This window comes from Cherax quadricarinatus, chromosome 10 (genome assembly GCF_038502225.1).
Source record: "Cherax quadricarinatus isolate ZL_2023a chromosome 10, ASM3850222v1, whole genome shotgun sequence".
NCBI classification, from domain to species: Eukaryota; Metazoa; Arthropoda; class Malacostraca; order Decapoda; family Parastacidae; genus Cherax; species Cherax quadricarinatus.
In genome coordinates, this window is record NC_091301.1 from 34,902,792 (window position 1) to 34,925,894 (window position 23,103).

Here is a 23,103-nt window from a genome sequence, read left to right on the forward strand (position 1 = left end):
GTACTTTGATGACAACCAACAAACTTATTCATAATATTGACACGACCTTCTACATGTCATCTGGGAATAACGATAAAAAGACCCATTTCAGCGTAAATATAAATAAAAATCACATATAGAAAGACAAGCCGAGGAAAATTTTTTAGCAATACACCTTGATGCAACACTCATGTTCAACACCTTGATGCAACACTCATGTCCAACACCTTGATGCAACACTTATGTCCAACACCTTGATGCAACACTTATGTCCAACACCTTGATGCAACACTCATGTCCAACACCTTGATGCAACACTCATGTACAACACCTTGATGCAACACTCATGTCCAACACCTTGATGTAACACTCATGTACAACACCTTGATGCAACACTCATGTCCAACACCTTGATGCAACACTCATGTCCAACACCTTGATGCAACACTCATGTCCAACACCTTGATGCAACACTCATGTCCAACACCTTGATGCAACACTCATGTCCAACACCTTGATGCAACACTCATGTCCAACACCTTGATGCAACGCTCATGTCCAACACCTTGATGCAACACTCATGTCCAACACCTTGATGCAACGCTCATGTCCAACACCTTGATGCAACACTCATGTCCAACACCTTGATGTAACACTCATGTCCAACACCTTGATGTAACACTCATGTCCAACACCTTGATGTAACACTCATGTCCAACACCTTGATGTAACACTCATGTCCAACACCTTGATGCAACTCATGTCCAACACCTTGATGCAACGCTCATGTCCAACACCTTGATGTAACACTCATGTCCAACACCTTGATGCAACACTCATGTCCAACACCTTGATGCAACACTCATGTCCAACACCTTGATGCAACACTCATGTCCAACACCTTGATGTAACACTCATGTCCAACACCTTGATGCAACACTCATGTCCAACACCTTGATGCAACACTCATGTCCAACACCTTGATGCAACACTCATGTCCAACACCTTGATGCAACACTCATGTCCAACACCTTGATGTAACACTCATGTCCAACACCTTGATGTAACACTCATGTCCAACACCTTGATGCAACACATATGTCCAACACCTTGATGTAACACTCATGTCCAACACCTTGATGTAACACTCATGTCCAACACCTTGATGCAACACATATGTCCAACACCTTGATGTAACACTCATGTCCAACACCTTGATGCAACACTCATGTCCAACACCTTGATGTAACACTCATGTCCAACACCTTGATGCAACACATATGTCCAACACCTTGATGTAACACTCATGTCCAACACCTTGATGCAACACATATGTCCAACACCTTGATGTAACACTCATGTCCAACACCTTGATGCAACACTCATGTCCAACAACTTGATGTAACACTCATGTCCAACAACTTGATGTAACACTCATGTCCAACACCTTGATGTAACACTCATGTCCAACACCTTGATGTAACACTCATGTCCAACACCTTGATGCAACACATATGTCCAACACCTTGATGTAACACTCATGTCCAACACCTTGATGCAACACTCATGTCCAACAACTTGATGTAACACTCATGTCCAACACCTTGATGTAACACTCATGTCCAACACCTTGATGCAACACTTATGTCCAACACCTTGATGTAACACTTATGTCCAACACCTTGATGCAACACTCATGTCCAACACCTTGATGCAACACTTATGTCCAACACCTTGATGAAACACTCATGTCCAACACCTTGATGCAACACTCATGTCCAACACCTTGATGCAACACTCATGTCCAACACCTTGATGCAACACTTATGTCCAACACCTTGATGCAACACTCATGTCCAACACCTTGATGCAACACTTATGTCCAACACATATCTAAGAACATTTCTAAAACTGTGGATATTCTATCAATATTACCTGGAGTTTACCTGGAGAGAGTTCCGGGGGTCAACGCCCCCGCGGCCCGGTCTGTGACCAGGCCTCATGGTGGATCAGAGCCTGATCAACCAGGCTGTTACTGCTGGCTGCACGCAATCCAACGTACGAGCCACAGCCCGGCTGGTCAGGAACGGACTTTAGGTGCTTGTCCAGTGTCAGCTTGAAGACTGTCAGGGGTCTATTGGTAATCCCCCTTATGTATGCTGGGAGGCAGTTGAAACAGTCTCGGGCCCCTGACACTTACTGTAATATGTTACATTGTTGCCCAGACAACATTACTCTTCATAAGGAGGAACATTTTATATAGTGGTTTATATATGTCACTTACGCCAGTGTTAATTGTATACTGTAATTCCCTTCATATAAACAAAGTTGTTTGTGTGTTTAGTTTTGATTGTTGACAGTCTGATCTCCTACTGTCTGCTCTTACCACGAAATATGCCTTAGAAAAGACCTGTATCGTAGCCTTGTCGTTTATAACAATGCACGTATCTCAGAGTGTACAATGACGGTGGTGGTGTGTACGCAGGCGTTCCCGACCAAGCTGAGGACCATGTGTATCTGCCTCTCCGAGGTCATCTTCATGGAAGGCTTCATGCGTAAGATCTACAACTTTATCAACGGCCTGGAGGTGCTGCACCTGGTTGGTGAGTCTGTCTTTCTTTTCCTCGTTCTTCCTGTTTCGTCTGATTTCTTGGTTATATGAACTATCACGTGAATAGTTTAATTAAATATCTTTATTATGCACCCCATACCCATGGTCTGGGTGGTAATCAACAAAAAATTATATAGGTACATAATGGGTCCAGGGGCTAGGCCGCAAAGTTTTGATAGTTGAACAGGTTCCAGTGGTAATGTACTATTTACATGTTTATATCTGGTGACAATAATAGAGTTATTTTTGCAGACATGAATTACCTCACACACGCAAAAAAAAAATGGTAATGCTTTATTTATAGTGTGCAAAGTCTGGGTATTTTCTAGAATGGTTTGTAATATACCACATTTCTTGAACATTTCTGAGTGAGTTTTCTCTGAATTAATTATTTTTTATCGCACTCCAGTATATAACGGCACAAGGTGTGACAATAATCCATCTGACAAAGTTTACATTTCGTTTGGTCTACATCTGGTGGTGGTGATTTAACCTCCTAATAGCCAGGTTACATTATGGACTGAGGCAGACGATTACCACACACATACAGTGTAACCCACATAAAATATAGTAGTCACAAGCCACACAACTGAGTTGCTCTCTATCTTCTCTTATTATTTTAGTACTATATTAATATTCGCTATCCACGACTGCTTTCTTAACTCTGTCCTTGCCTGCTTACTTAGTTCTGTCCTTGCCTGCTTACTTAGTTCTGTCCTTGCCTGCTTACTTAGTTCTGTCCTTGCCTGCTTACTTAGTTCTGTCCTTGCCTGCTTACTTAGTTCTGTCCTTGCCTGCTTACTTAGTTCTGTCCTTGCCTGCTTACTTAGTTCTGTCCTTGCCTGCTTACTTAGTTCTGTCCTTGCCTGCTTACTTAGTTCTGTCCTTGCCTGCTTACTTAGTTCTGTCCTTGCCTGCTTAGTTATGTCCTTGCCTGCTTACTTAGTTATGTCCTTGCCTGCTTACTTAGTTCTGTCCTTGCCTGCTTACTTAGTTCTGTCCTTGCCTGCTTACTTAGTTCTGTCATTGCCTGCTTACTTAGTTCTGTCCTTGCCTGCTTACTTAGTTCTGTCCTTGCCTGCTTACTTAGTTCTGTCCTTGCCTGCTTACTTAGTTCTGTCCTTGCCTGCTTACTTAGTTCTGCCCTTGCCTGCTTACTTAGTTCTGTCCTTGCCTGCTTACTTAGTTCTGTCCTTGCCTGCTTACTTAGTTCTGTCCTTGCCTGCTTACTTAGCTCTGTCCTTGCCTGCTTACTTAGTTCTGTCCTTTCCTGCTTACTTAGCTCTGTCCTTGCCTGCTTACTTAGTTCTGTCCTTGCCTGCTTACTTAGTTCTGTCCTTGCCTGCTTACTTAGCTCTGTCCTTGCCTGCTTACTTAGTTCTGTCCTTGCCTGCTTACTTAGTTCTGTCCTTGCCTGCTTACTTAGTTCTGTCCTTGCCTGCTTACTTAGTTCTGTCCTTGCCTGCTTACTTAGTTCTGCCCTTGCCTGCTTACTTAGTTCTGTCCTTGCCTGCTTACTTAGCTCTGTCCTTGCCTGCTTACTTAGCTCTGTCCTTGCCTGCTTACTTAGCTCTGTCCTTGCCTGCTTACTTAGTTCTGTCCTTGCCTGCTTACTTAGCTCTGTCCTTGCCTGCTTACTTAGTTCTGTCCTTGCCTGCTTACTTAGTTCTGTCCTTGCCTGCTTACTTAGTTCTGTCCTTGCCTGCTTACTTAGCTCTGTCCTTGCCTGCTTACTTAGCTCTGTCCTTGCCTGCTTACTTAGCTCTGTCCTTGCCTGCTTACTTAGTTCTGTCCTTGCCTGCTTACTTAGCTCTGTCCTTGCCTGCTTACTTAGTTCTGTCCTTGCCTGCTTACTTAGTTCTGTCCTTGCCTGCTTACTTAGCTCTGTCCTTGCCTGCTTACTTAGCTCTGTCCTTGCCTGCTTACTTAGCTCTGTCCTTGCCTGCTTACTTAGTTCTGTCCTTGCCTGCTTACTTAGCTCTGTCCTTGCCTGCTTACTTAGTTCTGTCCTTGCCTGCTTACTTAGTTCTGTCCTTGCCTGCTTACTTAGTTCTGTCCTTGCCTGCTTACTTAGTTCTGTCCTTGCCTGCTTACTTAGTTCTGTCCTTGCCTGCTTACTTAGTTCTGTCCTTGCCTGCTTACTTAGTTCTGTCCTTGCCTGCTTACTTAGTTCTGTCCTTGCCTGCTTACTTAGTTCTGTCCTTGCCTGCTTACTTAGTTCTGACCTTGCCTGCTTACTTAGTTCTGTCCTTGCCTGCTTACTTAGTTCTGTCCTTGCCTGCTTACTTAGTTCTGTCCTTGCCTGCTTACTTAGTTCTGTCCTTGCCTGCTTACTTAGTTCTGTCCTTGCCTGCTTACTTAGTTCTGTCCTTGCCTGCTTACTTAGTTCTGTCCTTGCCTGCTTACTTAGTTCTGTCCTTGCCTGCTTACTTAGTTCTGTCCTTGCCTGCTTACTTAGTTCTGTCCTTGCCTGCTTACTTAGTTCTGACCTTGCCTGCTTACTTAGTTCTGTCCTTGCCTGCTTACTTAGTTCTGTCCTTGCCTGCTTACTTAGTTCTGTCCTTGCCTGCTTACTTAGTTCTGTCCTTGCCTGCTTACTTAGTTCTGTCCTTGCCTGCTTACTTAGTTCTGTCCTTGCCTGCTTACTTAGTTCTGTCCTTGCCTGCTTACTTAGTTCTGTCCTTGCCTGCTTACTTAGTTCTGTCCTTGCCTGCTTACTTAGTTCTGTCCTTGCCTGCTTACTTAGTTCTGACCTTGCCTGCTTACTTAGTTCTGTCCTTGCCTGCTTACTTAGTTCTGTCCTTGCCTGCTTACTTAGTTCTGTCCTTGCCTGCTTACTTAGTTCTGTCCTTGCCTGCTTACTTAGTTCTGTCCTTGCCTGCTTACTTAGTTCTGTCCTTGCCTGCTTACTTAGTTCTGTCCTTGCCTGCTTACTTAGTTCTGCCCTTGCCTGCTTACTTTAGTTCTGTCCTTGCCTGCTTACTTAGTTCTGTCCTTGCCTGCTTTCTTGATCTTTTTGTTCACTTTCCTCAACCACTTTGTTTTCTGACGGTCTTTCACTATGTCTGATTATTCTAACTCACTTTGTCTTGCTCATCCATTCAGATGAGTTTTGTTGGTTCTTGTGTTATCTGACAGACTCTTTCATGTTCATTACTTCAGCTTTCAACTAACACTTGTTCTCTTCACACAGTTTAGTCTTCAGAGTGGGCGAGCTGTTACCTTTCCTCAGCTCAGTACATAATGTAACTCGATTTGAGACAAATTGACATAAGATTTTATTCGGATTTTTTTTTAACCCTGGGGAGGAGTTAGTTACCCAGGTTAATCTGATCAAGTCAGTGCGTCATCAGCAACTATTTGTCTTATATCCATTAGGGTCCTTCAGTCTTGTCCCCCAGGATGTGACCCAAAACAGTCGTCTAATGCCCAGGTACCTACTTACTGCTTGGTGAACAGGGGCAGTAGGTGTAAAGAAAAATTGATCCCGGACTCTCAGTATGTGAACTGAGGTAGCTACCAATCAAGCCATAAGCACCCCCGTTCCTCCCTCCCTCTCTCACTACTCTGCCTACCCATCAGGTACGTATGAGAAGGCAGACGAGGAGGAGGAGGAGATTTACGAGGTGATCAACATTCACAAACTCAAGTCAGCCACACCTAACCTGAAGATTGTCAACCTCTATGGTATCAACTTTGTTGATGACTCTCACGTTGAAGCCTTTAGTTCCAACTGTATCCAGGTGAGTTTGGTGCTGCATCTAGGTGAGTGTGTTACTGCATCCAGGTAAGTGTCTTCTCATAACCAAGGAAGGTGAAGCACCTCAAACAGATGGAGAGGTAGGTGATGGATCAAGTCCTGGACCAGGTGGCAGATCAGGAGGCAAGACATGACCTGGGCCAGTAATGAACGGGTGCTGGACTAAGTCCTGCACCAGGTGATGGACCAGGTTCGGCACTTGATGGATCAGGTGCTGACCTAGGTGCCGAACCAGATGCTGAACCAGTTGCTGACCTAGGTGTTGAACCAGGTGCTGAACCAGGTGCTGACCTAGGTGATAGACTACCACCTGCACTTGCATCAGGTGCTGGACCAGGTTCCTCAGTGCTATAACCTCAACTTTGGTGTTAATGTGAGAACAGTGAGAATGATGTATATAACCTACATTAGATCCTTAATGATTATGTTGCGGCTATGTTAATATTGCTTTAAGAAAATTCTCTCCGACCCTTAGAGTTAATGCACAATGAAGCCCACAGAATTATTCTTGACTGTTATAAATCTACGAAGGTTTTTAATATGAGGAAGGAGATTGGTATTTCTGGTATTAGTGATAGGATTATTGAGATTAAAACTGTACTTATAATTAGAATGTTAAGAAATGAACCAGACACTGTCACTATGAATCTTACTAAGTGTTTATAGGCAAATACACGTAGATCTAAATGGGTTGTGAAAACATGCAATTATGTTAAGTTTAATAACCTGCATGAACTGTATCACTGTAGACAACAAGAGCATTTCACCCTCCATGGAAGATGTGTTCATTTAACATCATATACCTGCAAGTCCCTCACAAGGAGCTCATTGCTAGTAATCCCTTCCTTAAATCATTTGTTAAAGCAACTGTTCAAGAAGAATTTTCTCGCTTAACTGTTAGGAATAATATATCATAAATTATATACAGTGATGGATCTAAGGAGAAGTGTACTGGCAGGGCTGCATCTGCTCTTGTTGCCACCTCCATAGTTAGCAATGATAGCAACTATGCTTAGTTAGGCATAAGTATAAACAACTGGGCATCTACACTGCAAACTGAGTTGTTTGCCATCCTAATGACACTAAAGTTAACTTATAACATCGAGCTTGACTATGATTATTATTGATATTATGTTATCACTGACAGTATGCTCAGTGGAGAAGCCAGATATATATACTAAAAAATCCGGGAAAAGAGAATTATTATATAATTGTTATAGTTTCCACCACACATTGGATCGCTGCTTCATAATAAAGCTGATAAGTTAGCCAAGATAGTAACCAGAATGATTAACATTAGGAATAATATTAGGAGAGAAGTAAGTTATGAAACTGAATGTTAAAAAATGAAGTTAGAAACCTAAATAGATCTGTGTACCTGTCTACCATCTTACTATCATATTATAACCAAGTTATTGCCATTTTTATTTTTTATTTATTATTCTTTTGGTACTTTAATTTGTGAACTTTATTTTGTCAATTTAAATCTAGTTATACTCTTGTTCTTGTTAACAACCTATATCAGACCCTAGTGCAATTGTTCTTGTTAACAACCTATATCAGACCCTAGTGCAATTGTTCTTGTTAACAACCTATATCAGACCCTAGTGCAATTGTTCTTGTTAACAACCTATATCAGACCCTAGTGCAATTGTTCTTGTTAACAACCTATATCAGACCCTAGTGCAATTGTTCTTGTTAACAACCTATATCAGACCCTAGTGCAATTGTTCTTGTTAACAACCTATATCAGACCCTAGTGCAATTGTTCTTGTTAACAACCTATATCAGACCCTAGTGCAATTGTTCTTGTTAACAACCTATATCAGACCTTAGTGCAATTGTTCTTGTTAACAACCTATATCAGACCCTAGTGCAATTGTTCTTAACAACCTATATCAGACCCTAGTGCAATTGTTCTTGTTAACAACCTATATCAGACCTTAGTGCAATTGTTCTTGTTAACAACCTATATCAGACCCTAGTGCAATTGTTCTTAACAACCTATATCAGACCCTAGTGCAATTGTTCTTGTTAACAACCTATATCAGACCCTAGTGCAATTGTTCTTGTTAACAACCTATATCAGACACTAGTGCAATTGTTCTTGTTAACAACCTATATCAGACACTAGTGCAATTGTTCTTGTTAACAACCTATATCAGACACTAGTGCAATTGTTCTTGTTAACAACCTATATCAGACCCTAGTGCAATTGTTCTTGTTAACAACCTATATCAGACTCTAGTGCAATTGTTCTTGTTAACAACCTATATCAGACCCTAGTGCAATTGTTCTTGTTAACAACCTATATCAGACCCTAGTGCAATTGTTCTTGTTAACAACCTATATCAGACCCTAGTGCAATTGTTCTTGTTAACAACCTATATCAGACCCTAGTGCAATTGTTCTTGTTAACAACCTATATCAGACCCTAGTGCAATTGTTCTTGTTAACAACCTAAATCAGACCCTAGTGCAATTGTTCTTGTTAACAACCTATATCAGACCCTAGTGCAATTGTTCTTGTTAACAACCTATATCAGACTCTAGTGCAATTGTTCTTGTTAACAACCTATATCAGACCCTAGTGCAATTGTTCTTGTTAACAACCTATATCAGACCCTAGTGCAATTGATCTTGTTAACAACCTATATCAGACCCTAGTGCAATTGTTCTTGTTAACAACCTATATCAGACCCTAGTGCAATTGTTCTTGTTACCAACCTATATCAGACCCTAGTGCAATTGTTCTTGTTAACAACCTATATCAGACCCTAGTGCAATTGTTCTTGTTAACAACCTATATCAGACCCTAGTGCATTTGTTCTTGTTAACAACCTATACCAGACTCTAGTGCAATTGTTCTTGTTAACAACCTATATCAGACCTTAGTGCAATTATTCTTGTTAACAACCTATATCAGACCCTAGTGCAATTGTTCTTGTTAACAACCTATACCAGACTCTAGTGCAATTGTTCTTGTTAACAACCTATATCAGACCTTAGTGCAATTGTTCTTGTTAACATCCTATATCAGACCCTAGTGCAATTGTTCTTAACAACCTATATCAGACCCTAGTGCAATTGTTCTTGTTAACAACCTATATCAGACCCTAGTGCAATTGTTCTTGTTAACAACCTATATCAGACACTAGTGCAATTGTTCTTGTTAACAACCTATATCAGACACTAGTGCAATTGTTCTTGTTAACAACCTATATCAGACACTAGTGCAATTGTTCTTGTTAACAACCTATATCAGACCCTAGTGCAATTGTTCTTGTTAACAACCTATATCAGACTCTAGTGCAATTGTTCTTGTTAACAACCTATATCAGACCCTAGTGCAATTGTTCTTGTTAACAACCTATATCAGACCCTAGTGCAATTGTTCTTGTTAACAACCTATATCAGACCCTAGTGCAATTGTTCTTGTTAACAACCTATATCAGACCCTAGTGCAATTGTTCTTGTTAACAACCTATATCAGACCCTAGTGCAATTGTTCTTGTTAACAACCTATATCAGACCCTAGTGCAATTGTTCTTGTTAACAACCTATATCAGACCCTAGTGCAATTGTTCTTGTTAACAACCTATATCAGACTCTAGTGCAATTGTTCTTGTTAACAACCTATATCAGACCCTAGTGCAATTGTTCTTGTTAACAACCTATATCAGACCCTAGTGCAATTGATCTTGTTAACAACCTATATCAGACCCTAGTGCAATTGTTCTTGTTAACAACCTATATCAGACCCTAGTGCAATTGTTCTTGTTAACAACCTATATCAGACCCTAGTGCAATTGTTCTTGTTAACAACCTATATCAGACCCTAGTGCAATTGTTCTTGTTAACAACCTATATCAGACCCTAGTGCAATTGTTCTTGTTAACAACCTATATCAGACTCTAGTGCAATTGTTCTTGTTAACAACCTATATCAGACCCTAGTGCAATTGTTCTTGTTAACAACCTATATCAGACCCTAGTGCAATTGTTCTTGTTAACAACCTATATCAGACCCTAGTGCAATTGTTCTTGTTAACAACCTATATCAGACCCTAGTGCAATTGTTCTTGTTAACAACCTATATCAGACCCTAGTGCAATTGTTCTTGTTAACAACCTATATCAGACCCTAGTGCAATTGTTCTTGTTAACAACCTATATCAGACCCTAGTGCAATTGTTCTTGTTAACAACCTATATCAGACCCTAGTGCAATTGTTCTTGTTAACAACCTATATCAGACCCTAGTGCAATTGTTCTTGTTAACAACCTATATCAGACCCTAGTGCAATTGTTCTTGTTAACAACCTATATCAGACACTAGTGCAATTGTTCTTGTTAACAACCTATATCAGACCCTAGTGCAATTGTTCTTGTTAACAACCTATATCAGACCCTAGTGCAATTGTTCTTGTCAACAACCTATATCAGACCCTAGTGCAATTGTTCTTGTTACCAACCTATATCAGACCCTAGTGCAATTGTTCTTGTTACCAACCTATATCAGACACTAGTGCAATTGTTCTTGTTAACAACCTATATCAGACTAGTGCAATTGTTCTTGTTAACAACCTATATCAGACCCTAGTGCAATTGTTCTTGTTAACAACCTATATCAGACCCTAGTGCAATTGTTCTTGTTAACAACCTATATCAGACCCTAGTGCAATTGTTCTTGTTAACAACCTATATCAGACCCTAGTGCAATTGTTCTTGTTAACAACCTATATCAGACCCTAGTGCAATTGTTCTTGTTAACAACCTATATCAGACCCTAGTGCAATTGTTCTTGTTAACAACCTATATCAGACCCTAGTGCAATTGTTCTTGTTAACAACCTATATCAGACTAGTGCAATTGTTCTTGTTAACAACCTATATCAGACTAGTGCAATTGTTCTTGTTAACAACCTATATCAGACCCTAGTGCAATTGTTCTTGTTAACAACCTATATCAGACCCTAGTGCAATTGTTCTTGTTAACAACCTATATCAGACCCTAGTGCAATTGTTCTTGTTAACAACCTATATCAGACCCTAGTGCAATTGTTCTTGTTAACAACCTATATCAGACTAGTGCAATTGCAAGTACCATTTTAATTTGTATTTTTATATTATAAGTCTATACCTAGTTGTACTTTAGCTCATTCTAGCTCAATACTTAGACAACACCTAAACTAACTATACCTAGTTGTACTTTAGCTCATTCTAGCTCAATACTTAGACAACACCTAAACTAACTATACCTAGTTGTACTTTAGCTCATTCTAGCACAACACATAGACAATATCAACTTCAATATGTCTATTAGTGACTATACTCTATATGACCAAAGTGCTTTAGCTATATACTTGTCCAAACCTCCCACCACTACAGAAACCAGTATTAGAACTCACCTCATAATACAGGATATACAAAACCGCTATTTAAACCTAAAAGATGAATGATCACGTTGACCCTGATCTAAATCTCCATAATCTAACACACAATCAAAACTTAATGGAAAGAAACTGCCTTCATTACACAGCATCACAGGCCAGCACTATCCTGAACACTGCTCAAAGTCTATCAGTTCTTAACTACAACATCAGGTCCTTAAGCAAACACTATGATGACCTCCTGGCACTCCTTGAGTCACTAAAGACACCCTTCTGCATTATTCTTACTGAGACCTGGCTTAAGCAGGACACAATAGATATCTAACCACTACCAGGATACACAGCAATCCACAACTGTAGACCATACCAAGTTGGGGGTGGTATTACAATCTATTACTCTAACCAACTATCTTGTATTAGCACTAATTGCTTAGCCATGAATATGGGAAATACATTTTTGCTAATTTTACTGTAAAAACCTCAAGACGCCTATAACAATCGGTGCCATTTACCGGATACCCCACACAAACATCCCAAACTTCAGTGAGAATCTAAAGGCACTAATAACAAACAGACAAATGAACAAGCACCACCTTCTCTTAGCTGGAGACTTCAACATCAACCTTGGCCTACCAGATGATCAGACTGTAACTGATTTCATCAACAATGTGAACAACACACTTCTCATACCAACAATAACTAAACCAACCAGGCTGACTGAGACAAGTGCAACCATAATAGGCCACATACGGACCAATATACTAGCCCCCCTTAAATCAGGGATAATCACAGACACCACTACAGACCACTACCCCACCTTCCTCTTAACAAACTTTAGTAAACCACCACTGGAATACAACAAAGTTTCATTTAGACTCCATGACGAGGCCTCAATAAGGAATTTCACAGCAGACCTAGAGACTGTTGACTGGCCTACAGAATTCTCCAATGCCAATGGTATTGACGATTGGACAGACATTTTTCTTAACAAAATACTTAGACAATACAACAAACATTGTCCTATAAAAGCGAAACAGATCACGTATAAACGGCTTGCTTGCCCATGGCTAACCAGCACCATTCTGAAATCCATTGATAAGAAACACCAATATGAAAAGCAATATAGACAGGGCTTAATACACAAAGATATTCTTAAGCAATATTCAACAGTTCTCACCAAATTAATAAAGAAAGCCAAACAAGTGTACTACTCCAGCAGATTTACTGACACAAGAGGAGATATAAAAAAGACCTGGAAAACACTTTCCCAGATCCTGGGGACCCACAAACTGAAAAAAACAAGAATATTGTCCTAACTAAACCTCATGAAACACCACTGCATCCCACTGATACAGCTAACAAGATAAACGACTTCTTCTCAAACATAGGATCTAATCTCGCCAGTAAAATCCCACGTATCAATGCCCGTGCCGGGGACTACCTAGATGGGAATTTCCCAAATTCCTTCTATCTTGTACCAACTGAGCCCATGGAAGTCACCACGATCATAAAATCACTTAAAAATAACTCGGGGAATCTGTCTCAAGTCCCACCATTATCGTACAAGGGAGCGGCCCATGTTCTTTTGCATGCTATTACATTACTTTTTAACAAGTCACTAGAAACTAGCACTTTCCCGACACTGCTCAAGACAGCAAGGGTTACACCAAGACATAAAGGTGGTGACCCTACAGATGTAAACAACTATAGGCCAATATCAAACTTACCATTGCTATCCAAAATCTTTGAGAAACTCGTGCAGGAGACTATATTCATTTATAGCACCACAAAACATACTCAACCCCTGCCAATGTGGATTCAGGAAAAATAAAAGCACTAATGATGCAATTATAAAAATGCTAGACCTGCTTTACACAGCATTGGAAAATAAGGAATATCCACTAGGAATTTTTATTGACCTATGAAAAGTGTTTGACACAGTAGACCACGGCATCCTACTCCACAAACTTGACCACTATGATATAAGAGGCCATGCGCTTGCATATTTTAAATCCTACCTTTCTAATAGGTATCAGTATGTCACCATTAAAGACACAGCCTCATCAATACGGCCACTTGATACTGGATTTCCGCAGGGAAGTGTCCTTGGACCCCTGCTCTTCCTCATTTACATCAATGATCTTCCAAACATATCCCAACACCTGAAACCCATTCTCTTTGCTGACGACACGACTTATGTCATCTCCCACCCTAATCTTGCCACCCTTAATACCATTGTTAACTAGGAGCTGCTCAAAATATCGACTTGGATGACAGCCAATAAACTTACACTTAACACTGGCAAAACCTACTATATTATGTTTGATGGCAGAGCAGGTGTTGCTCAACTAAACATTAAGATCAACAACACTCTAATTGCCAGACATAATGAGGGCAAATTCCTAGGCCTATACCTCGACAACAACCTAAATTTCAGCACCCATATCCAACACATAACAAAAAAAGTATCCAAAACGGTGGGGATCCTCTCCAAGATACGATACTATGTACCGCAAACTGCCCCTTTCACACTATACCATTCACTTATATATCAACTGCAGCAACACACCTAAAGCCAATAATAACCCAACAAAAAGCCACAGTAAGAATAATCACTAAATCCCATCCCTGGCAACACACCCCCCCACTCTTCATAGATCTAAACTTACTCCCTGTTCAAAACATCCACACTTACTACTGTGCACTCTATATCTACAGGACCTTAAATTCCAATATTAACCTTGACCTAAAATGTTTTCTTGATAGTTGTGACAGGATCCACAGGCATAACACCAGACACAAACATCTCTATGACATTCCCTGTATTCGACTAAACCTTTACAAAATTCAATGTATTTCAAAGGACCTAAAATCTGGAACACCCTACCTGAAAACTCTAGAACTGCAGACACATTCATCACTTTCAAAACTACAGTTAGAAAACATCTTATCTCCCTGATCCACCCCGACAACTAACTACATGATAACCACCTGGTGGTTCACAATTACACTCACTCACCCACTGACTATAAACCCAGAAATACTAATTTTAATCTTAAAATAATAAATCCTAACTAGTCATAAGTTTGCCTATGATACTCCAATATAGACACTTTGTATTGTGCCAAAACAAAAGCATTCACATTGCTAAACTCACAAATTATGATGTAGTCACTTAGCCTTAATACCATAATCTGTAAGGATTTAATGTTAAGAATTAATCTAAGTCTGCTGGAAATGCCTAGCCATGCTAGGTGTCCTAGTGGCCCCCTCTGTAATTAGTATTTTATAACATGTAAACCACACAATACCCAAAACCTGTAAACCCCACATTGTAACCCTTATAGAGAATAAACTTGAATTGAATTAAAATATGATAACATGAACGTAGATAAGTACGATGCAGCCAGACTGACTGATATTGTAGTAACCAGGCTGAGGCTTGATTACAAGTACTTCCATCAGTATGATAGACACACACACATGATCAAACTATGTGGAAAGTATATGGCCAGCTGTATGGTCACTTTCTTAAACACTATATGCTTTATTGTCTACTTGCTGAGGAATGTAGCGATAGACAGTATAATAATCTATGTGATATGTCAAGATATCTTATTTTTTTATACACATCAATTTTACAACTGTTACCCTACCTCAGCTTATTTTAAAACCCAGGCCTATCTAAAAAAAGAAATGCAAGGATTTCTTTCCTTAGCTAGGATGTCACCTACGAGTCGGCTAGCGCCCAGGTACCTACTTATATGGCCAACGTTTCCACCCGTACCGGGGATCGAACCCCGGACAGTGTGTGAGCTCAGTGCGCTACTAGCCGAGCCACGTGATAATAACAAAAGTGAGGACTACACAGGCATGAAGCAATTCCTGAATTAAATGCAGTGTGAAGGAGATAATAGAGTATATGGCCAGAAAGTATAGGTAGGCAAAGGAAAAATTCGTACCCAGGAGCACAAGAAACAATGGGAAGAACAGAGTGAGTGTGTGGTTTATCCAGAGGTGTAGACAGGTCAGAGCATGAAAAAAAATATAGAAGTCGAAAAAGTTAGGAAAACAAGGAATTGAGCCGATGAGCCAGAAACTATTATGCGTGGGTAAGAAGACAGGCTCAACGGCAATATGAGAATGACAGCATCGAATGCCAAATCCGACAAAAAGTTGTTATATAGCCACGCAGGAGGAAAACAACAGTAAAGGACCAAGTAATCAGGCTGGGGGAGGAAGGAGGGGAGTTCATAAGGTATGATCAGAAAGTCTGTGAGGAGTTGTGCAAGAGATTTAGGGAGGTGTTCTCCGACGAGACAGGAAGACTACCAGCAAACCGAAGCGATAGAGTGCACCAGTGAGCACTGGACACAATACATACAGCTGGGGAGGTGGTGAAGAAGCTACTGTGTGAGCTAGATACCTCGAAGGTGGTGGGATCACATAATATCACTCAGTGAATCCTGAGAGAGGGAGCAGAGGTAGTGTGCGTGTGTGGCTCGCAATACTCTTCGGTAAGAGTATCGACACACGACAACTGCCGGAGGTGTGGAAGAGAGAGTAAATGTAGCCCTAATTTTTAGGAAAGCAAACAGATAAACAGCACTAAACTACAGTGTCGCTGACATGTATAAGATGTAATCATGGAGAAGGTTATCAGGAGAAGAGTGGTGGAGCACTTAGAAAGGAGTGGGCTCATACACGACAACCAGCGCGGCTTCAGGGATGGAAAATCCTGTGTCACGAACCTATTGGAGTTCTATGACAAGGAAAAAGAAAAACAAGAGAAAGAGAGAGAGAGGAGGAATGAATAGACTGCATCTTTTTGGACTGTAGGAAGGCTCTGACACACACATTCTGAGCTCATTACCTTTGTACCTAGTTCAGCTATCAAAACTTTGGGGGCCCAGTCCCTGGACCCACTACGTACCTCTGTAATCTGTAAATACCTTTGTAATTTGTCATGATTGTGACCAGACTTACCTGGAGTTCATTACCTTTGTAAATTGTGAGTTCATTACCTTTGTAAATTGTGAGTTCATTACCTTTGTAAATTGTGAGTTCATTACCTCTGTAACTTGCTCAGCTATCAAAACTTTGGAGTCCAGTCCCTGGACCAATTATGTACCTCTGTAATCTTTTGACTACCGCCCACAGGATGGGTATGGGGTGCATAATAAACATATTAAACTAAACTAAAACAGTACCGCACAAGAGACTGGTACAAAGCCTAGAGGAGCAGGCTGGAATAGCAAGGAAACCACTACAGTGGATAAAAGAATACCTGACAGGAAGGGGGCAACGAGTGAGTGCTCATGACAAGGTGTCAGGGTGGGCGCATGTGCCGAGTGGGGTTCCACAAAGGTCAGTCTTAGAGCCGGTGCTGTTTTTTGTATATGTGTATGACATGAAGGAAGGAACAGACTGAGAGGTGTCCCTGTTCGTAGTTATGAAATTAATGAGAATACAAGTAGATGTGGACCAGGAAACGCTACGAATGGATCTGAACAAGCTGCAAGTCTGGTCTGACACGTGGCTACTGGAATTTAACACCAGCAAGTGCAAGGTTATGAAGTTTAGGGACGGGCAAAAAAGTCTACAGACGGAGTACAGCTCAAAGAGAAAGGTTGCAAACTTCACTCATGAAGGACCATGGGATGAGTATTGTTCTGAGCACATCCCCTGAAACGCACATCAACCAAACAACTACTGCAGCAAATGCGCGTCTGGCAAATCTAAGACTAGCTTTTAGGCATCTTAGTAAGGAGTCATTCACGACACTACACTGTGTACGTCAGGCCCACGTCAGCATGTCAAGAAACTGGAGAAAGTGAAGAGGTTTTCAGCAAGACTAGTCTTGGAGATAAGGGTTAAGAGAACTCAACCTGATGATACTGGAGGACAGGAGGAATAGGGAGTAATATAACAATAATGTACTAAATACTGAGAGGAACTGATAGGGTGAATAGAGACAGAATAATGGAGAGATGGGACAGGAACACGAGGGAACAGCAGGAAGTTGAACATTCAGATGACTTACATGAATGTTAGCAATTATTTTTTCAACTTTAGTTATAAAGTGAAACGACCTGAGACGTGAAGGTGGTAGAGGCAGAATCCATACATAGCTTTAAGAAGAGGTACGATAAGGCTTTTGAAGCCAGGAGAAAGTGAACCTAGTAGCGACCAGCCAAGAGGCGGGGCCAGGAGCTGTGACTCGGTCCCTGCAATCACATATAAGGAGTTTACACACTTAGGAGCTGAGACTCGACTCAGATGAGTCTTATGAATGTTAGGAAGTACTTTTTCAGCCTCATAATAAAGAAGAAGTGGAATGACCTGGAGAAAATAATGGTAGAGCCAGGATCTATACACAGCTTTAAGAATAGGTATGGTAGGGCTTAGGAGAGAAGAGTCCTTTCATCGGATAGTTGAAGAAGTAGAGCCAGGAGCTGAGACTCGACATCTGCATCCATAAACAGATGAATACAAGGAGTACCTGCCCTAGTTTACACTGCTCCCACTCAGTGTAACAGTTACTCCCACTCAGTGTAACAGTTACTCCCACTCAGTGTAACAGTTACTCCCACTCAGTGTAACAGTTACTCCCACTCAGTGTAACAGTTACTCCCACTCAGTGTAACAGTTACTCCCACTCAGTGTAACAGTTACTCCCACTCAGTGTAACAGTTGCTCCCACTCAGTGTAACAGTTGCTTCCACTCAGTGTAACAGTTACTCCCACTCAGTGTAACAGTTGCTCCCACTCAGTGTAACAGTTACTCCCACTCAGTGTAACAGTTACTCCCACTCAGTGTAACAGTTGCTCCCACTCAGTGTAACAGTTGCTCCCACTCAGTGTAACAGTTGTTCCCACTCAGTGTAACAGTTGCTTCCACTCAGTGTAACAGTTACTCCCATTCAGTGTAACAGTTGCTCCCACTCAGTGTAACAGTTGCTTCCACTCAGTGTAACAGTTACTCCCACTCAGTGTAACAGTTGCTCCCACTCAATGTAACAGTTGCTCCCACTCAGTGTAACAGTTGCTCCCACTCAGTATAACAGTTGCTCCCACTCAGTGTAACAGTTGCTTCCACTCAGTGTAACAGTTGCTCCCACTCAGTGTAACAGTTGCTTTCACTCAGTGTAACAGTTGCTCCCACTCAGTGTAACAGTTGCTCCCACTCAGTGTAACAGTTGCTCCCACTCAGTGTAACAGTTGCTCCCACTCAGTGTAACAGTTGCTCCCACTCAGTGTAACAGTTGCTCCCACTCAGTGTAACAGTTACTCCCACTCAGTGTAACAGTTGCTCCCACTCAGTGTAACAATTGCTCCCACTCAGTGTAACAGTTGCTCCCACTCAGTGTAACAGTTGCTCCCACTCAGTGTAACAGTTGCTCCCACTCAGTGTAACAGTTGCTTTCACTCAGTGTAACAGTTGCTCCCACTCAGTGTAACAGTTGCTCCCACTCAGTGTAACAGTTGCTTTCACTCAGTGTAACAGTTGCTCCCACTCAGTGTAACAGTTGCTCCCACTCAGTGTAACAGTTGCTTCCACTCAGTGTAACAGTTGCTTTCACTCAGTGTAACAGTTGCTTCCACTCATTGTAACAGTTGCTTTCACTCAGTGTAACAGTTGCTTTCACTCAGTGTAACAGTTGCTCCCACTCAGTGTAACAGTTGCTTTCACTCAGTGTAACAGTTGCTTTCACTCAGTGTAACAGTTGCTTTCACTCAGTGTAACAGTTGCTCCCACTCAGTGTAACAGTTGCTTTCACTAAGTGTAACAGTTGCTCCCACTCAGTGTAACAGTTGCTTCCACTCAGTGTAACAGTTGCTCCCACTCAGTGTAACAGTTGCTTTCACTAAGTGTAACAGTTGCTTTCACTCAGTGTAACAGTTGCTCCCACTCAGTGTAACAGTTGCTTTCACTCAGTGTAACAGTTGCTTTCACTCAGTGTAACAGTTGCTTTCACTAAGTGTAACAGTTGCTTTCACTCAGTGTAACAGTTGCTTCCACTCAGTGTAACAGTTGCTCCCACTCAGTGTAACAGTTGCTTTCACTCAGTGTAACAGTTGCTTTCACTCAGTGTAACAGTTGCTTTCACTCAGTGTAACAGTTGCTCCCACTCAGTGTAACAGTTGCTTTCACTAAGTGTAACAGTTGCTCCCACTCAGTGTAACAGTTGCTCCCACTCAGTGTAACAGTTGCTCCCACTCAGTGTAACAGTTGCTTTCACTAAGTGTAACAGTTGCTTTCACTCAGTGTAACAGTTGCTCCCACTCAGTGTAACAGTTGCTTTCACTCAGTGTAACAGTTGCTTTCACTCAGTGTAACAGTTGCTCCCACTCAGTGTAACAGTTGCTTTCACTCAGTGTAACAGTTGCTCCCACTCAGTGTAACAATTGCTTTCACTAAGTGTAACAGTTGCTTTCACTCAGTGTAACAGTTGCTTTCACTCAGTGTAACAGTTGCTTTCACTCAGTGTAACAGTTGCTTTCACTCAGTGTAACAGTTGCTCCCACTCAGTGTAACAGTTGCTTTCACTCAGTGTAACAGTTGCTTTCACTCAGTGTAACAGTTGCTTTCACTCAGTGTAACAGTTGCTTTCACTCAGTGTAACAGTTGCTCCCACTCAGTGTAACAGTTGCTTTCACTCAGTGTAACAGTTGCTCCCACTCAGTGTAACAGTTGCTTTCACTCAGTGTAACAGTTGCTCCCACTCAGTGTAACAGTTGCTTTCACTCAGTGTAACAGTTGCTTTCACTCAGTGTAACAGTTGCTTTCACTCAGTGTAACAGTTGCTCCCACTCAGTGTAACAGTTGCTTTCACTAAGTGTAACAGTTGCTCCCACTCAATGTAACAGTTGCTTTCACTCAGTGTAACAGTTGCTCCCACTCAGTGTAACAGTTGCTTTCACTCAGTGTAACAGTTGCTCCCACTCAGTGTAACAGTTGCTTTCACTAAGTGTAACAGTTGCTCCCACTCAGTGTAACAGTTGCTTTCACTCAGTGTAACAGTTGCTCCCACTCAGTGTAACAGTTGCTTTCACTCAGTGTAACAGTTGCTTTCACTCAGTGTAACAGCTCCTTCCACTCAGTGTAACAGTTGCTCCCACTCAGTGAAACAGTTGCTTTCACTCAGTGTAACAGTTGCTCCCACTCAGTGTAACAGTTGCTTTCACTCAGTGTAACAGTTGCTTTCACTCAGTGTAACAGCTCCTTCCACTCAGTGTAACAGTTGCTTCCACTCAGTGTAACAGTTGCTTTCACTCAGTGTAACAGTTGCTTTCACTCAGTGTAACAGCTCCTTCCACTCAGTGTAACAGTTGCTTCCACTCAGTGTAACAGTTGCTTTCACTCAGTGTAACAGTTGCTTTCACTCAGTGTAACAGCTCCTTCCACTCAGTGTAACAGTTGCTTTCACTCAGTGTAACAGTTGCTTTCACTCAGTGTAACAGCTCCTTCCACTCAGTGTAACAGTTGCTTTCACTCAGTGTAACAGTTGCTCCCACTCAGTGTAACAGTTGCTTTCACTCAGTGAAACAGTTGCTTTCACTCAGTGTAACAGTTGCTTTCACTCAGTGTAACAGTTGCTCCCACTCAGTGTAACAGTTGCTTTCACTCAGTGTAACACTTGCTTTCACTCAGTGTAACAGTTGCTTCCACTCAGTGTAACAGTTGCTTTCACTCAGTGTAACAGTTGCTTTCACTCAGTGTAACAGTTGCTTTCACTCAGTGTAACAGCTCCTTCCACTCAGTGTAACAGTTGCTCCCACTCAGTGTAACAGTTGCTTTCACTCAGTGTAACACTTGCTTTCACTCAGTGTAACAGTTGCTCCCACTCAGTATAACAGTTGCTCCCACTCAGTGTAACAGTTGCTTCCACTCAGTGTAACAGTTGCTTCCACTCAGTGTAACAGTTGCTTCCACTCAGTGTAACAGTTGCTTCCACTCAGTGTAACAGTTGCTTCCACTCAGTGTAACAGTTGCTTCCACTCAGTGTAACAGTTGCTCCCACTCAGTGTAACAGTTGCTTCCACTCAGTGTAACAGTTGCTTCCACTCAGTGTAACAGTTGCTTCCACTCAGTGTAACATGCTTCCACTCAGTGTAACAGTTGCTTCCACTCAGTGTAACAGATCCTTCCACTCAGTGTAACAGTTGCTTCCACTCAGTGTAACAGTTGCTTCCACTCAGTGTAACAGTTGCTTCCACTCAGTGTAACAGTTGCTTCCACTCAGTGTAACAGTTGCTTCCACTCAGTGTAACAGTTGCTTCCACTCAGTGTAACAGTTGCTTCCACTCAGTGTAACAGTTGCTTCCACTCAGTGTAACAGTTGCTTCCACTCAGTGTAACAGTTGCTTCCACTCAGTGTAACAGTTGCTTCCACTCAGTGTAACAGCTCCTTCCACTCAGTGTAACAGTTGCTTCCACTCAGTGTAACAGCTCCTTCCACTCAGTGTAACAGTTGCTTCCACTCAGTGTAACAGCTCCTTCCACTCAGTGTAACAGTTGCTTCCACTCAGTGTAACAGCTCCTTCCACTCAGTGTAACAGTTGCTTCCACTCAGTGTAACAGTTGCTTCCACTCAGTGTAACAGTTGCTTCCACTCAGTGTAACAGTTGCTTCCACTCAGTGTAACAGTTGCTTCCACTCAGTGTAACAGTTGCTCCCACTCAGTGTAACAGTTGCTTTCACTCAGTGTAACAGTTGCTTTCACTCAGTGTAACAGTTGCTTCCACTCAGTGTAACAGTTGCTTCCACTCAGTGTAACAGTTGCTTCCACTCAGTGTAACAGTTGCTTCCACTCAGTGTAACAGTTGCTTCCACTCAGTGTAACAGTTGCTTCCACTCAGTGTAACAGTTGCTTCCACTCAGTGTAACAGTTGCTTCCACTCAGTGTAACAGCTCCTTCCACTCAGTGTTGCTTCCACTCAGTGTAACAGCTCCTTCACTCACCCTTATCAGTGTAACAGTTGCTTCCACTCAGTGTAACAGTCACTAACAGTTCCTTCCACTCAGTGTAACAGTTGCTTCCACTCAGTGTAACAGTAACTCAGTGTAACAGTTGCTTCCACTCAGTGTAACAGTTGCTCCCACTCAGTGTAACAGTTGCTTCCACTCAGTGTAACAGTTGCTTCCACTCAGTGTAACAGTTGCTTCCACTCAGTGTAACAGTCACTCCCTATCAGTGTAACAGTTGCTTCCACTCAGTGTAACAGTTGTTTCCACTCAGTGTAACAGTTGCTTCCACTCAGTGTAAAAGTTGCTTCCACTCAGTGTAACAGTCACTCCCTATCAGTGTAACAGTTGCTTCCACTCAGTGTAACAGTTGTTTCCACTCAGTGTAACAGTCAC

General features: G+C 41.7%; 1 protein-coding gene across 5 annotated transcripts in view; it reads left to right on the forward strand.

Moving 5' to 3' along the window:
• Positions 1-23,103, forward strand: part of FipoQ (F-box/LRR-repeat protein FipoQ) — a gene marked incomplete at its 3' end in the record, with an annotated part of 174,640 nt that overhangs the window by 150,908 nt on the left and 629 nt on the right. For all 5 annotated transcript variants that reach the window (XM_070083770.1, XM_070083767.1, XM_070083768.1 and 2 more), the window contains 2 exon segments: positions 2,465-2,582; positions 6,173-6,333. In XM_070083770.1, the coding sequence (XP_069939871.1) occupies positions 2,465-2,582; positions 6,173-6,333 (279 nt within the window).